Source organism: Bos javanicus, chromosome 9, assembly GCF_032452875.1.
Source record: "Bos javanicus breed banteng chromosome 9, ARS-OSU_banteng_1.0, whole genome shotgun sequence".
NCBI lineage: Eukaryota > Metazoa > Chordata > Mammalia > Artiodactyla > Bovidae > Bos > Bos javanicus.
In genome coordinates this window covers 39,667,728-39,683,286 of record NC_083876.1, presented here as the reverse complement: position 1 = coordinate 39,683,286, position 15,559 = coordinate 39,667,728, and the positions used below count along the sequence as shown (strand labels likewise).

Sequence of the window (15,559 nt, the reverse complement as noted above, 5' to 3'; positions counted from 1 at the left end):
AGCTTATTCATACACCACACACATTTATGTGAAACTGACAGAAATGATTAGCAGTAAAGCCGTTTTAGAATTTTTTTTTCCCTTACTGGTAAACCACTGGAAACAAGGCTAAAAGTCAAGGGTGATGTCTCAAAGGAAAAAGATTTAATTTTGCCCCAACATCCACCAGTTTCTTTTTTTCCTGAAGAGGAGGAAGAGCTGGGACAATTTCACGGTAAGTGGGGTGGGGTGAGAGCTATGCTAAGGATCACCTTCCCACTCTGGAGAGATGCACCTACCAAAAGGAATACTTTGCTGTCAGGCTTGACCTTGTGTTTCTCCATGTACTTTATGAGGCTGCTGTTGGCGTACCTGCAAAGACATGACATCCACACACTATTGAGGACATTCACACAATTGACATCTTTTAATGGAAGGTTCCAAGGTTGGTTTTCCTATGAGGTATGTATTCATTTAAGCCATTGTTTTTGGGGTTTTTTTCCTGATTAAAAAGGAACACAAAACCAAATGTTGGTAAATGTGTAAAAAAAGAAATAAGAATTGTTACACACTGCATGTAGGAGTTTACACTGTTAGAATTACTTTGGAAAATAATAATGCATTAACCATTAGAGCTGAAAATGTGACTATCCTATGATCCAGCAATTCCTTCCTATGTACATATTCTATATCAGGATATCAACTGCTCAGGCTGAGGGGTGAGTAAATGGGTATTCATTTTATTATTCTAAATAGACTACATGTTTTCATCATGTATATTCTTTCCTACATATGAAATATTTCAAATTTAAAAGTTCAAGAAATAGGTAATATATGTTTATGGTAGAAAATTTAGAGAATATAAAAAAGTATAAAAGAAAAAATTGAAAACACTCATAATCAAGCTATGAAGCAATTTAAAAAACTCTAGCATCAAGATTTGATAATTTTCCTTTGGCATTTTTTCTGTGCATACATATATATACACACAAAGAAGTATTTCTATTTTTATAAAATTGGAATCATAGTATACATAAGTTGTCCTTTTCTTACTTTTGTTTTATAAGCGTTTTCTCTTGCCAAACGCTCTTTAAGCTTATTATTTGTACTGGTTGAACATTTTCTACTGTTACTAATGACGCTTGTTTCACAACAGCTAGAAAGTACAGATCCTTGTAGGTAAATCTGGTACACATTCAGTGGGACAGGGCTGCATGGCAGGTGAGAATCAGAGGCCCCTCCCAGACCCTGACTCAGTCATTTACCAGTTGTGTGATCTTGGGCAGTTAGTTAATCTCTATGAAAGCCTTGAGGTGCCTCATCTTAGCTATGTGTGGCTGCTTTGGCGCTTTTTCAGGATAAAGTCTTAGAATTATTAGGTCAAAGGGTAAGTACATGCCAAAGCCATTTTTGTGTGTTTTAGAACTTGCTACATGAACCTGGCCCTCAGACCAGCAGCATGGGCAGCAGAAAGCCTGCACTAGGAATGCAGGTACTCAGGCCCTATTCCAGATTCTGAATCAGAATCTTTAACAAGGTCTCCAGGTGATCTGTGGATACCTTAATGTCTGAGAAGCATTCATTCTCCCCAATAGCTAATAAGTAAGGATGCCCATTTTATTATGCCCTTGCCAACACCAGGTATTTTTAAGAAAATCTTTGCCATGTATATTAACTTAAAATGGAGTCCGTCAACATAGCTTTGATCTTTATGTTGAATCAACTGATTTCTTGAGTTAACTCCTGATCCTAAAGTTGTTCCTATCATAATATAAAAGGTCTTGAAGTTGAAAAATCCTATTGCTTGATTCCCGTTGTGGTTTCTTATTTTTCCTAATATTACAAATAAGATAAATTGTCATTTTCTGTATTATCCTCTTCTAGATTTACTACAGTTTAGGAGCTGAACAATTTTCAAACTCTCTATATACATTATAAAGCATTTTATCAGCATGTTTATTCAAACATTCAATTTTTAAAGTCAACTTATTTCCTTTTAATTCTGTTCTCACCTTGCCTTCTAATGAGCTAACAAGAGCTGACACTTTGGAAAGATTACAGAAAAAATTCTATTGTTACCCTTCACAATTCACATCAAGAGTAATTTTTTTGGTTCTTTTTATCTGATATAATGAAAACAAGTTATTTGTTTATTTTTTAATGTCATTTGAAATAATATTATCTGGAATTTTTTATTATACTTTAGTGACTTGTATGTAAACTGCATTATATTTAGCTAATTAATAAATTCCTTTTTGTGTTATGTATTAGTAGGCAGCTTTTATGTGGATAAAATTGTTTGCTTAGAAAGTATGGGCTCTTATCTTTTTCTGTTAATTTTTAACTAAATGTCATTTATCTTTCTAAATTTCTCTCCTGTTATTTCTGGTTATTGTAAATACTATCATTTTATGTAAAACTCTTCCTTTGGCCTTTAAATACTAAGATAAAACGTTGTGTCTTAATTAATTTTCTCTTTTATATTACCAGCTTATCTTCAATTACTTGAACCACTTTCATTTAATACCCATTTGACAAGTAACTAATGAACATGCACCATATACCAGGCCCTGGAGATGCCTCTAACGGTGCCTACAATGGGCACGATCCATATTCTAGAGGGAAAGGCAGATAACTGTTCAAAAGCCAACTGTCGAGCAAAGTGATGTGTGCTGAGAGAAGCAGCTCAGGATATGCCACAGGAGTGCAGAGGGGGAGCACCTGACTAGAAGGGCAAGGGGAGACTGCATCGGGATAGAAAGGATAAATAGGAGTTATCTGATGAAATGGGTGGGAGGATGGTATCAATATATCCTGAGGGAACAGCATGTGTAAAAATCCAGGGGTCCAAGAAAGCTCAGGGGTTTTGAGGATCTTAAAGAAATTTATGATGTGCAGCCCACAGAGTACAAAGTGGACAGAGGTTTAGGAGATAAATTTGGTGATGCCCAGGCTTTTGTAAGCCATATTTAAAAACTGAAAGCAACGTGAAGACTGACAAGCTCAGATGTGCTTTTGGCAATGACTGCAGAACAGGCAGTGAGTCAGAATGAAAACTGAAGGTAGAAATACCACTTATGAGGCTAGTGCAGGATCCCAGGTGAGAGAGAGGGTGGTAGTCTGGTCTATAATAGTGGCAGGGTAGATGGAGAGAAATACAGAGATCTGAAGGATATTGAAACAAAGAATTTACTAGATTTGCTAATCATTTGGACACTAGGGGATAAAATGGAAGACAATGAGAGAGGAGAAGGATCAGGGACATCTTTAAGGTCTTTGGCTTGAACAATTAGGTAAATCATGGAGCCATTTCCTAAGATAAGGAATATAGTGGGAGGAAAAGTTTAGGAGGATGGATGATGAGCTCAGTTTGGGACATGTATTTTGAAGTATTTATGGGACACTCAATTTGGGATTCCAAAAAGCAGTTAGATACATGGGTCTGAAACTTGGAAAGGAAGTCAGAGTAGAATGTATAAATTGGGAGCCACCAGCATAACTGGTACGCTGTAGCCATCAAAATCACAGAGACTGTCTAGGGAAATGTCTAGGGTGAGAAGAGAGCCCAGTTCAGACACCTGAGCAATGTCAGCACTCTCTTTAGGAGCTGCGTGGAGGCAAGGACCCCTACCTAGGACTGTGTGAAAGAGAGGCCCCAAATGATCAAGTGCCATTCGCTGCTGCTTTATCATGTCTGCTTCTATTCCTACAAGCCATTCCTGTCCTGAAATTGTTCTGTTACGTTTCCCAAACGAGACTCTCTTCCACCTTTTCCTCTAGGTGCACATATTTATAACAAACTCCTCTCATTTCCACTCAGCATAGACATTCCACCAGTTCGTTTTACTCAGATCCTAGCCATGTGTTCTTCCTCCTGCCACCCTTGCTGGTTGCCTAGCCCAGCATTTCAGACACAACTCATGACACAGATAAAGACAAAACTACCATTAAGGCCTTGAACTGAGCCCCTTTCCAAGCTAAACGGAAGAGACTTTTAAACTGTCTACTGACCCTTAAATTATTAAAAGTTTTTAAATAAATATATGCCTGAGCCTGGCATATACATTAACAGCATTTGAAATATCTTCTTTAAATCCATAAACATAATTAATATACTAACATCTAAGTTTCTGGTTTAAACAATAATCTATCTGGTTTTTAAAAGGATTAGTTTAAACATTCCCACTGGATGTTACTTGTATGTAATATGGTATTACTTACGTTGTTCTTCTAAAGTCTTTCTGAAGTGTTGGGTATTCTGGCATCTTTCTAATATCTTCCCAGTCTTTATCTTAGGCAAAATAAAATATTGAATGTTGTTATAGGAAATAATGTCACTTATCAAAAATCTAGTTATTTTAGCTTAAAAATATACATAAAAATACTTAAAATATCCTTTTCAAAAAGAATGTTTTTGAAATATGACTCAAGTATTATTTTGAAGAAAAAAAAAAAAATTACCTGCAGGAAATCCCATGACACTAAATATTCGGTCTAGTTGATCATGATGAAAAGGATTGCTTGTTTTTATATCTTCCTGACGACAGTGAAAAATAGGTTCTGAAGTCAACAGTTCAGCAAATATGCAACCTATTGCCCATATATCTATGAAGGAAGAAAAACAACTTTTTGTACATATTTATTATATTTCTTTGGTTATAATTTCTTGGTATAATCACAACCTACATATAAAAATATTTTTCAAGGTAGGCAGATGGATGAAATAGGTAAAAGAGCTTAAGAGGTACAAACTTCCAAGGATGTTACAGGGATAAAATGTACACAAAGGGAATAAAGTCAATGGTATTGTAATAACTTTACAATGGTGACAGATGGTAACTGGACTTACAGTGATGATTATTTTGCAACATATAAAAATTATATATGTCATATATCTTAATATAAAACTGCATATTAAGTATAGCTTTTAAAAAGAAAAGAATCCCCCAAATAAATTTTAAAACTTTTCAGTGAATACAGTAAGTATATTAAGAAAACATATATGATATGAAATAGCTATATCATTGGGCTTCCCTGGTGGCTCAGACAGTAAAGAATCTGCCTGCAATGTGGGAGACCTGGGTGTGATCCCTGGGTTGGAAAGATCTCCTGGAGGAGGGCATGGCAACCCATTCCAGTATTCTTGCCTGCAGAATCCCCATGGATAGAGGAGCTTGAAGAGCTACAGTCCATGGGGTCGCAAAGAGTTGGACACGACTGAGCGACTGAACACAGCACAGCTATACCATCACATAACAGACTGAAAGTCAAATAAAAAACATTTACTTGTAAATTTCCTGATCAAGATAAACTTGGGGAACTCAATTTAGCAAGCAATAAGTTTTCTTTACCTTTAGGCAAAAGCCTTTCTAACCACTATTAATAATTTAATTGCTGAAGCATTCAACTGATAATCTAATACAAGGCATAACACTCAAGATGTGATAGAATAAAATAATATGATCAGGTATGGTGATATGTTTCTTTAAAGCAATCAAATACATAACGACTAGAATTTTTGAGTTGTCGGTCTAGATGGTACAGATTACACAAAATAATTTGGAAAAACTCAACTTTTGTCTGAAAGATACCACCTACAGTTTTTTCAAGAAGTGGTAAGATCTGCTGCTGCTGCTAAGTCGCTTCAGTCGTGTCTGACTCTGTACGACCTCACAGATGGCAGCCCACCAGGCTCCTCCATCCCTGGGATTCTCCAGGCAAGAATACTGGAGTGGGTTGCCATTTCCTTCTCCAATACGTGCATGCGTGCTAAGTCACTTCAGTCATGTCCGATTCTGTGTGACTCCATAGACGGCAGCCCACCAGGCTCCTCTGTCCACAGGATTCTCTAGGCAAGAATACTGGAGTGGGCTGCCATTTCTAGAAGCTGATAAATACAAGTATATACAAGTACTACATAACACCAGTAAAGAGAAGTAATCTGAACATACTCACTTAGATGCTGCCCCAACTCCACCATGCCAAGATACACTGAGGCATCTTTCAGAGTTTTATTAACTACTTCAAATAACCAGGTAAAGATGATTCTACTTGGATTTTACACATTGAAAAACTATAGTTTTAATCTAGATTCTAAGACTGTAATATTTATAATGCTTTGCCAAATGTACATGTGAATTAATTTTTGTGAGATGTATATTCATACTTTCCCACTTAATGCCACTTAGTAAGTATTTTTAAAGTTAATAACACAGAGACTATGGGATAGCATAGAAAAGTACAGTGTTTAGAAGTCTTCTAAACATAGCAATCCCATTCTACTATTCTACATTCTACTATTACATATATAGTAATGTCTCATGTATCTGACTCCATTCAGGGATGGTCTCCTTCCACACAAGTTAGCCTTCCGGATAATGGGAATATATCCTTTCAATAACCATTTTTATTACGTTATTACCTGCCATCTTAAGAGGCTATAAAATATAACTTAATCATCCTCATTATGAAGATCCATCACTAAAGAGGAGAATAATAATACTGTTCAGTGTCTACTTTGTCATTTTTTTCTCTGCCATGTCATGTTGGCTGTCCCCTTGGCCCTGATATGGCAGCCTCTGACTGTCCCAAGTCTTCCTGAAGCTGCCTCTACTATGCAGTCAATGGAGACAACTACTGTATGTTGCTGGCCACACAGTTCCTGGTTTGCCTTCTAATCAAGGACAGGGGCCTGTATCTAGATTTCCTGAAGAACCGCTAAGAGGAGGAACCTCAATGTAGCGGGCAGTATTAAATTCTAGGGTGTCTTGCCTCATATTAGCATCTAATTTTAAATGATCACCTGGCTCCAGCACCATCTATACCCATTTCTCAGCTCTTTCCTTTATCAATGACTTGTACTTTTCTCTCTCTTCCTCTCCCTTCTCCTCCCTGCCTCCCCCTGCCCCACTCCCCGTGTGTGTGTGTGTCTCACACATACCACAACCACCACCACTCACCTCCTGGGCTAAATCTCATTTCATAAATTTTCACTGATGCCAAAAAACTCTCTTTTATATGCTCTGAATAGAAATAATACTCATTTCTGATATGAACCAGGTACACAGAATTCTAAGAATGAGTAATTGTATATTTATGTCTGCTATGAATACATAAGCTAACTAATGTGGGGATTATTATTTTTCTATCTTAACTTTTTTCCTCACTTCTATCCAGAATAAATAATTGGGATGACTAAAATTAGAAATCAGTGATTAGGTTTTTATCTTTAATTGCTAAGTCTCATTTTTACTGAGCTAGTAAGTCACAAGCTGGTTAAAATTCAATTTCAGTTCTCCTTACCCTGAGGAAATTAGAAATATAGTTGGTTTCCAGTTCATACCCAATTACCTTTATTTCCAAAACTCACATCTATTTTTTATTACAACAGTAGAGCAGTTAATCAGAAAATATTCATAGAACTATACTTCTCAAAGTGTGGGGACCACACACAGCAGAATCACCAGAGGGACATGTTAGACACAGGCTGTGGGTTTGCTAGCAATCTCTGAAAGTGAGACATTCTTTGGTGGGGCGTCATTTTGTTTAACAAGGTTTCTGGCTGAGTCTTCCTTTTCTTCCTGGAGTCTCCCTTCTGACACAGACTGCACAGTGCTAGGTAAGAACCCAGCGCACGGGAGGTTCTGCTGTTATCACATCCTGTACTCCCACCCTGTGCCCGGCATTATCTCACCACCAGTCCTGTTCTAAAGCACCAACTGTTGCTCCCAGCTAGCACTCCCCTTTTCTCTGTCTTAACTTTTGGCCCCTTCCTAGCCTCTGGTACCTTCTGAGATTGTCTAGATTTTATTGTTCTCAAGAGAGAGAACTAATACCAGAAGAAGCAACCATAATGGTAAATGTCTCAAAAATAAAGCCCCTCAGTGCACCCACTGGAATGGAAACAGAGTCAGGCTTATTTTAAGAACTGCTCTCTCCCAGTGGTCCCCAACCTTTTTGGCACCAGGGACCAGTTTTGTGGAAGACGATTTTTCCATGGACCAGAGATGGGATAATCCAAGCGCATTACATTTATTATGCACTTTCTTTTTTAAATATAAATTTATTTTAATTGGAGGCTAATTACAATATTGTATTGGTTTTGCCATACATTGACATGAATGCACCATGGGTATATACATGTTCCCCATCCTGAACCCCCCTCCCTCCTCCCTCCCCATCCCATCCCTCTGGGTCATCCCAGTGCACCAGCTCCGAGCAGCCTGTATCATGCATCGAACCTGGACTGGCGATTTGTTTCACATATGATAATATACATGTTTCAATGCCATTCTCCCAAATCATCCCACCCTCACCCTCTCCCACAGTGTCCAAAAGACTGTTCTATACATCTGTGTCTCTTTTGCTGTCTCGCATACAGGGTTATCGTTACCATCTTTCTAAATTCCATATATATGTGTTATTATACTGTATTGGTGTTTTTCTTTCTGGCTTACTTTATTTCTAATCTAATGCTACCGCTGATCTGACAGGAGGTACCAGTCCACGGCCCAGAGGTTGGGGACCCCTGCTCTATCCCTTCCATTTACTTTTCGTATCAAAAAAAGTTCTCCCACCTTCACAGACAGCTGCCACTGCCCTTGGCTTGTAACGGTGACAGCCTCTGGTCAGGGGTCTTATTACTACAGGTTCAGCTGCCAGGGGATGGGTCTGAGGTCAGTCTCACATGCCTCTACTATCAAACACATATGGTTTTCCTTATGGTGCTGTGGCCACTCATAGCCTTTTTCACTAATTTAACAAAATCCTTCAGTAGTACTTATGAAGAATTAACAATATTCCACACTGTGCTAGTGTCTCAATCCCTAGACAAAGGAAGTATAAATGTGTCCTGGGTATCTAAGTTTTGTAGAAATCAGACCTCCTGATGAATGAGGACATTACCATATTTTAATTTTTGTTTCCGTTTCTACCCATGAAGAGGTTAATTATGAGTCTGATCTCTTCAAATGTGAGAACTTCCTTGATAACTCTTTGATAGTTCTTTTCAGATTTTTCATAAGCTTAACAGAGAAAGGATTGTGCTTGTCTATTTTTAATAATTTTATAATTTAAGTGTCTTTATCAAATAGAACTTGACCAAAGGAGCTAAATGCAGTCAAAATTAGTCTAATACAAGTAAACAGAATTCAAGAAATGGAAACTTTAAAGAAACACAGTGAGCAAAATGTAGGTACCTTACAGAACTAGGCCTTCACATTCATGGCCCCACTTCCTCCCTCCCTGTCTTCTCTCTTCACCTCTTTTAAAGCAGTACCTAGGTTTGAGGGCAGCTCTCTCTTTCCGACTCCCTCAGTTGGCAGCTGGGCCCTGTGAGGACACTACAGGGCCAGGCAGCGAAATCTCTGACGCCTCTGTTCTGAAGCAGACTTTAAATCCTACAGATTGTGTTTTTAACAGGTTTTCTTGTTCAGCGTTTACGCTTGGTGAGATGGCAAGATGCTGAGCACAGCTAGTCTACCCAGGTTCTATTTCCTACCTTAATGGAGAAACTGCCATTCTGATAACTATAATGGCAAGAGAAAAGGATTAGTCATATTGTTTCTTGCTTAGGAAAGGACTGACTGATTAACTTTTTCCCAAATAGCAGGGGCTCCCTCCAGTAACTACACTACTTCAGTTTTTCTGTTTTTCTTTTTGTGAAGAAAATTCTAAACCTCTCTCCAGTTCTTCTGATCAATAGTAGGTAGGTGCAAAACAAAATCTGCATTTTATCATTTCTAGGCAACATAACAAGATCAGACACTTGTATTCTCTGAAAGCAAATGCTTTCTTTTAGGCCCAAGAGGGAGGAGATACATGTATACTGATGGCTGATTCACACTGTTGCACAGCAGAAACCAACACAACATTGTAAAGCAATTACCCTCCAATTAAAAATAAATAATTAAAAAAAGAAAATGCTTTCTTTTAAAAAAAAAAAAGAATCATATTCTCCTAAACAGCTGAAAATCCAGAGCTACAAGAATATAAAATCTGGGCATATAGATGACAACAGGACTTTTACAAAGCCATACAAAGTGGCTTTTACAAAGCAGCTTTATTATGCCATTTAGTATTTATCATAAATGCAGTATCATACAATAATGATATAATACTTACCAATTACAAGTAAACCATTTCCCACTAACTTACCAATGGCCTTTGTATAATGCCTTGCACCAAGCAAAAGTTCTGGAGCCCGATACCAGAAAGTCACAACTACAGGATCCAAGTCTGCTAGTGGCTTTAGAGGAGAATTGAATAATCTGGCAAAGCCCATGTCAGCTAAAAAATAAAATCAATTAATAAGAACTCAGTGTGGCACGCTATTATAACCATGATGACAATAGCCACTAACCTTACAAAGCAATCCTTTCCAACCCGTGGTCTGTACCAGCACCAGGTCTCCCCTTCTGAGGGAGATACTGTTATTGTGCCTATTTGACTGATGAAGAGACTGAGGGTTTAGAGATACTCTGCCTTGTCCAAACTCACAGAATTAGTAAGTAGAGAGTCAGAATAAAAATCCAGGTCTGGTTCCAGATTCCTGGCTTTCAGAGACAGAATAATATTTATGTATGTTTTTAAAATAAAGTCTAAAAGTTTTCATGATTATGACTTCTGTATGCCTATATATCTAAAATCTTGAGTCTATCTTAGTTCAACCTGTGCTGGAGTTGGCTTTTATGGACTCAGGAGAGCCGTTTTAAGTATCTTCCCAACACAGTGTTCAGTAATGTCATGTTTGTGGCTTGAAATTGGCTATGGTGGGAGTATTTACATCACAAAAAACAGTGCATGCTATAAACTGGGGTGACTTTTTTTCCCCCAGAGAGCCAGCTGTTGTATAGTTACCAGAACATCACATACATGTGTTCAAGAACATATATAGAATACATAAAAGAATTTGTTACAACTCAGCATTTAACAAAGCTCTATATCAAAGCTAACTAACTTAAATATTAGAGGTCTACAAAAGTAGTAAAAAGATTATTACTATTGATATAATAATGTACTGGTTACTATCTAATTTTCTTAAGATTTCCTAAAGAATATATATCTATAAAGCATTTCAGAGCTTACAAATGATTTTCATATACATCATTTATCGCTTCATTTAATCCTTATAAGAATGCTGGTTTAATAAGTATTCTCCCCCTACCCCCACTTCTGTGATGAAGAATCTAAGGCCCAAAGCAGTTCCATGACTTGCCCAAAGTCACAGGGATAGGAAGTAAAAATGCCACTACTCAAGCAAAGACCATGTTATAATTTAGCAGCTATGTTCTTAACCATGGATCTGATATACAACAAATTATACATACGATAATTGCACATCACAAAGGTAAAAAAAATCACAAATATAAGCCTCTATAATTTGAAGTAGGTGATACATACAGTATATTCTGATTGTATAATGGTCCCTCATGTATCATACAGTGCACAAGTAGTACATTAAAGTTGCAACTATAGAGTATCATTTAATCTAGAACCAATAGGCTATGATATGCATTAAACTTTTAATTTACAGTGATTTTATTTCTTTAGAGTTTGACTAATTTACAGAACTTTCTGAGAATGCTTTGGAGAACATAGGTCTTAAAAAATAAAGCTATCCAAGGATGCCTGTGCTGATGCCTACACTTTTTAAACCAAAATTCCCTATAGCAAACAAAAATAGTCAAAACCAGTCTACCAATATTACACCTACCTCAAAGCACTGCTTTATATATTGAATAGATGTTGACTGTTGTTGATGGCAAAGTAATATGATGGAATACTCTTCCCTCCATTGAAAAGCTCCTATTTTTAAGTAAAGGCTAAAGCCAATATTTCTCCCCTTATACTCTACCTTCTTAGCTTTATGTAAGCCACATCAATTCACTGAAAAATGAAACCAAGCCCAGAGAAACAATACTCTTTAAAATAATTCCCATCTATTGTATGAACTTCAAAGGAGTTTCAAACCATTTTTCAAATGATTAGTAATTTAGACTAAATGTAACTAGCCTAAATGTTACTAACACCTATTTTCCTAAAGTTGGATATGAGTTAAATTATTCAGTTCAACAGAGGTAGTAAAATTGTGGTGTGGGTGCTGATTAGTATTGACAGAAAAGCAGCAGAAGGCAACGTCTACATTCAAGGAGCTTACATAAAGGTGAGATGACTTTTCATTCATAGAGTAGATAAAAAGGGTAAGTACTGTAAGACTAAAAGGAAAGTTGCTACTGGTTTCTATTAGACTCAAAGAGTCTTATTGCAGCAAGAGATTGTGTCTCCATGGTTTTATCTGGAACAATGTCTGATAAACATTTGCAGAAGTGGACTATATGGAAAGTGGAATGCGAGCTGGCTTCTGAAGGAGGAACCACTGTGACAGTAAAGAAGGCAACGAGCATTTTAGGAAAGGCCCGCGGGTCCCGGTGCTGGGAGCAGAAGCCTCTGGTACAGGGAGGGCACGATGTGTTTTCAGTCAACTATGCTTTTTCTTTCAATCAAAAGAGAGCTATATTAAAGTGCTAAGCATAGATGTCAAAGCATTACTGTTTGCAAAAATAAGGTGCTAGTAAAACAAAATAGAAAATCAATTTAATCAACTAGGTTAACTGTAACTGTCCACCAGACCTTTAATACTAATTGTTGTTTACTTTTAACCCTGACTTTCTCTCTAATCTTGGGTAGAATTATAATCCTAAATTCTTAACAATAAGGCAACTAACTGGCCTGGCTAGAATGCAGAATTCATGTTGAGTAGCAGAGCTACTTGGGAGACTAAGGAGAAGACTGGGATAAATATGATGACAGCATTGGAGAGTATAAGATGAGGATGATGAATTTGGTTTGGAATTCATGGAATATAGGTTGCCACCAAGACATCCAAATAGAGAGTTAGAGTGAGAGAACAGAATTTGAGATCCAGATCTTAAAATCATTTTCATAAAACCCAAAATTTTAAGGCCATAACTTATCAATTACCTAAAGAAGTAACTGTAGAGGAAGGCCATGTCTCGAGCCAGTGCCTAGGGTGTCTTGAAACAGAAGGTTAGTAGGAATAAGAGATAAGAATGAATAAAATGCAGAAGTCACAGCAAAAGTAATAGAAAAACAGAATTATGTGATGTCACAGAGACCAAAATAAAGACACTCACACCACCAGACTAGCTAGAAGAACAAATGACAAGGCAGTAAAAAGGAAAACGGAGACTAAACACAGGCTACTGACGTGGTAAGATAAAGACCAGAGGTAGCCTTGTAGACAGCAGTTTCAATAGAGGAACAGAATTGATGTCAGGAAAAAAAAAAAAATAACATAATAACAGATTAGGGTACGTGAAACTAATATGTAAATGATTTTAGAAGTAGAGGAACAAGGGGAAAAAATTGAACAAATGGTAAAGAAAACAAAATGGATATGAGAAAATTTATGTTAAAATTGGATTATGAGTGTTTAAAGGTGAAGAGGAGAAACTTGAGAAGGAAAGAACAGAAAAACTGTAATTAGAAGGACTAAAGTATAGCAGGAAGGTATTTAGAAGCTAGAAGGGCACGGGATAGGACTGAGGAGAAACAGACTGCTTCTGAGGCTGCTTCAAAGGCAGAGCTGTGCTGACAAAAGGTGGTCAGTCAGGTCATACCAGATAGCTTTGCTATCACTAGGCAGCAATGTTTTGTGAAAGAGACCCCAGACTTGGAATTCAAGTCCTTCCTTTGAAAGGCCGAGTAAGCTGCCCCCTCTGTAAATCCAGCTTTACTTATCTGCAGTACCTACCAGAGGGTGGCTGTGTAAAACAAATGAGATGGCATACCGAAGTGTCCATTTTAGTGTCCCCCACAGGAGGACCATCCTTTACTTCCCGAGTGACCAGCAAAAACTTGGTACTCGATAAAAGTGTGAGGGTGAAACAGAAACCAGTGAGGAAGGGTAGAAAGGGGATGAGAGGGAAAGAAAGCAGACACTCGGTTCTTAACATCAACAGAATTTTTTTATGATTCAATCTCAAACTCAGAGTAGAGGTTAAAGAAAGAAAAGTTGGTTTAGAACAGCTTCTTCAGGAATTGGGCTAGTGAATTAACGGAAGAAGCAGAAGACCAGGCAGCAGGGCGTGCTTGGTTGGGGCAGGACAGAATGAATTTGCAGCAGGCAAAGCTAGCACAATTCTGGATCATTTCTAGCACGATAAATTCTAATAGCAAAGAAAGCAGCTTGATAAAATTTACTCTAAAATCTTTCTTAAAAGCACTGAACACTGAATAAAATGTAAGTTCTATTATAAAAAAATTTAGAATAAAGCATTTCTCAGCTTATTTTCTCCCCAAATATGTCACAAGTATAAATGATACCAGTTTCTTTTAGAACTTTCAAGGTTGCAGAGAAATTTTTAGTACAGAAACAAGACTTCTGCCAGTGCCTTAATCTAAGACTGGCAAGTGAGAGTCTATACACATATATATTCATTTGGAAAAGATATGTTGGTACCTGGCACAAGACATGCAGCAGGGAGAGGGGAGGGCAGGGAGGTGTCTGGGAGGATCCGTGTGTATAAATCAGGGTCAGGGTGGGAAGGATGGACTCCGGGAAACAACATTTGGTAAAGCTGAGACAAAAGTAAGATTCACGGGATTATGTTTAGAGTGACTGTAATAGTAGCATTACAGTAATAGTAGCAGAAACACATGCTTGGAGTATTGGATGGGAATGAATTTTTGCTTGCCTCAGCTTAGAATTATAGAACCTTATTTTGGGAATAAATCTGAGGGATTTTATAAACTACCTACATTTCCCAACATCTTGTCTATGAATATTATGAGGAATTAATTTTAAAATTCCTTAAATAAGAGTATTAAAAAGGGAAACCATCTTTGCAGTCACTGTAGTTTCTTAATAAGGTATTTTAGAAATAATTACCTACCTATTTTGACTCTCCCCCTCTCAGGACCTTCTCCCATTACTAGGATATTTGCTGGTTTCTAGAAATAAAAATAGAGCATTCAAATTACTATATTCTTTTGACATGCTCTAAAGTGGAAAAAAGTTCTTATAATATGAAAATGTCACTTTTGGATTTTCATCAAAACTATAATTGAATAGCAAGTACCCTCTACATTAAGCATTTGACATACTTGAAGTTAGCACTAACTTTCCAAAAACATCCTTGCTGTAGAAACATCTTATTTTCAAAATTGTATCATACAAATAATCACAAAGGAATTAAAGCTATCATTTCTATTTACCCCTCAGAAGTAATGACTAGTAATAATTTTTAAACCTTTACAAATTATAAGCTGTTCTATTACTGCCCACAACAAAGGGCTTTTGTGGTTGAAAATTTTTATATAAATTCCCAGCCACAATAGATAATTACCTTCATTTAAATGAGTCAAGTGGAATATTTCTTGCTAAATAGTTCTAAACTACTGTAGGAAAACATGGTCAACATTCAACAGACTCCATTAAAATTCACATACCTTATAGTTCATGCAAAAGTGAAATTCCAAGTATAATCTCAAGAAGAAAGAAAATAAAAGTCAAGGCTAATACAGAGCCATATAAAGAAAAGGGTAGGCTGAAAATGTA

General features: G+C 37.1%; 1 protein-coding gene across 2 annotated transcripts in view; it reads right to left on the bottom strand.

The window, feature by feature from the left end:
- CDK19 (cyclin dependent kinase 19) overlaps nt 1-15,559 on the bottom strand; it is a 170,452-nt gene that overhangs the window by 10,183 nt on the left and 144,710 nt on the right. For both annotated transcript variants that reach the window (XM_061427571.1, XM_061427572.1), the window contains 5 exons: nt 14,895-14,952; nt 10,135-10,266; nt 4,441-4,584; nt 4,201-4,270; nt 279-351 (listed from right to left, as the gene is read on the bottom strand). In XM_061427571.1, the coding sequence (XP_061283555.1) occupies nt 279-351; nt 4,201-4,270; nt 4,441-4,584; nt 10,135-10,266; nt 14,895-14,952 (477 nt within the window). The remainder of the gene's footprint in view (nt 1-278; nt 352-4,200; nt 4,271-4,440; nt 4,585-10,134; nt 10,267-14,894; nt 14,953-15,559) is intronic.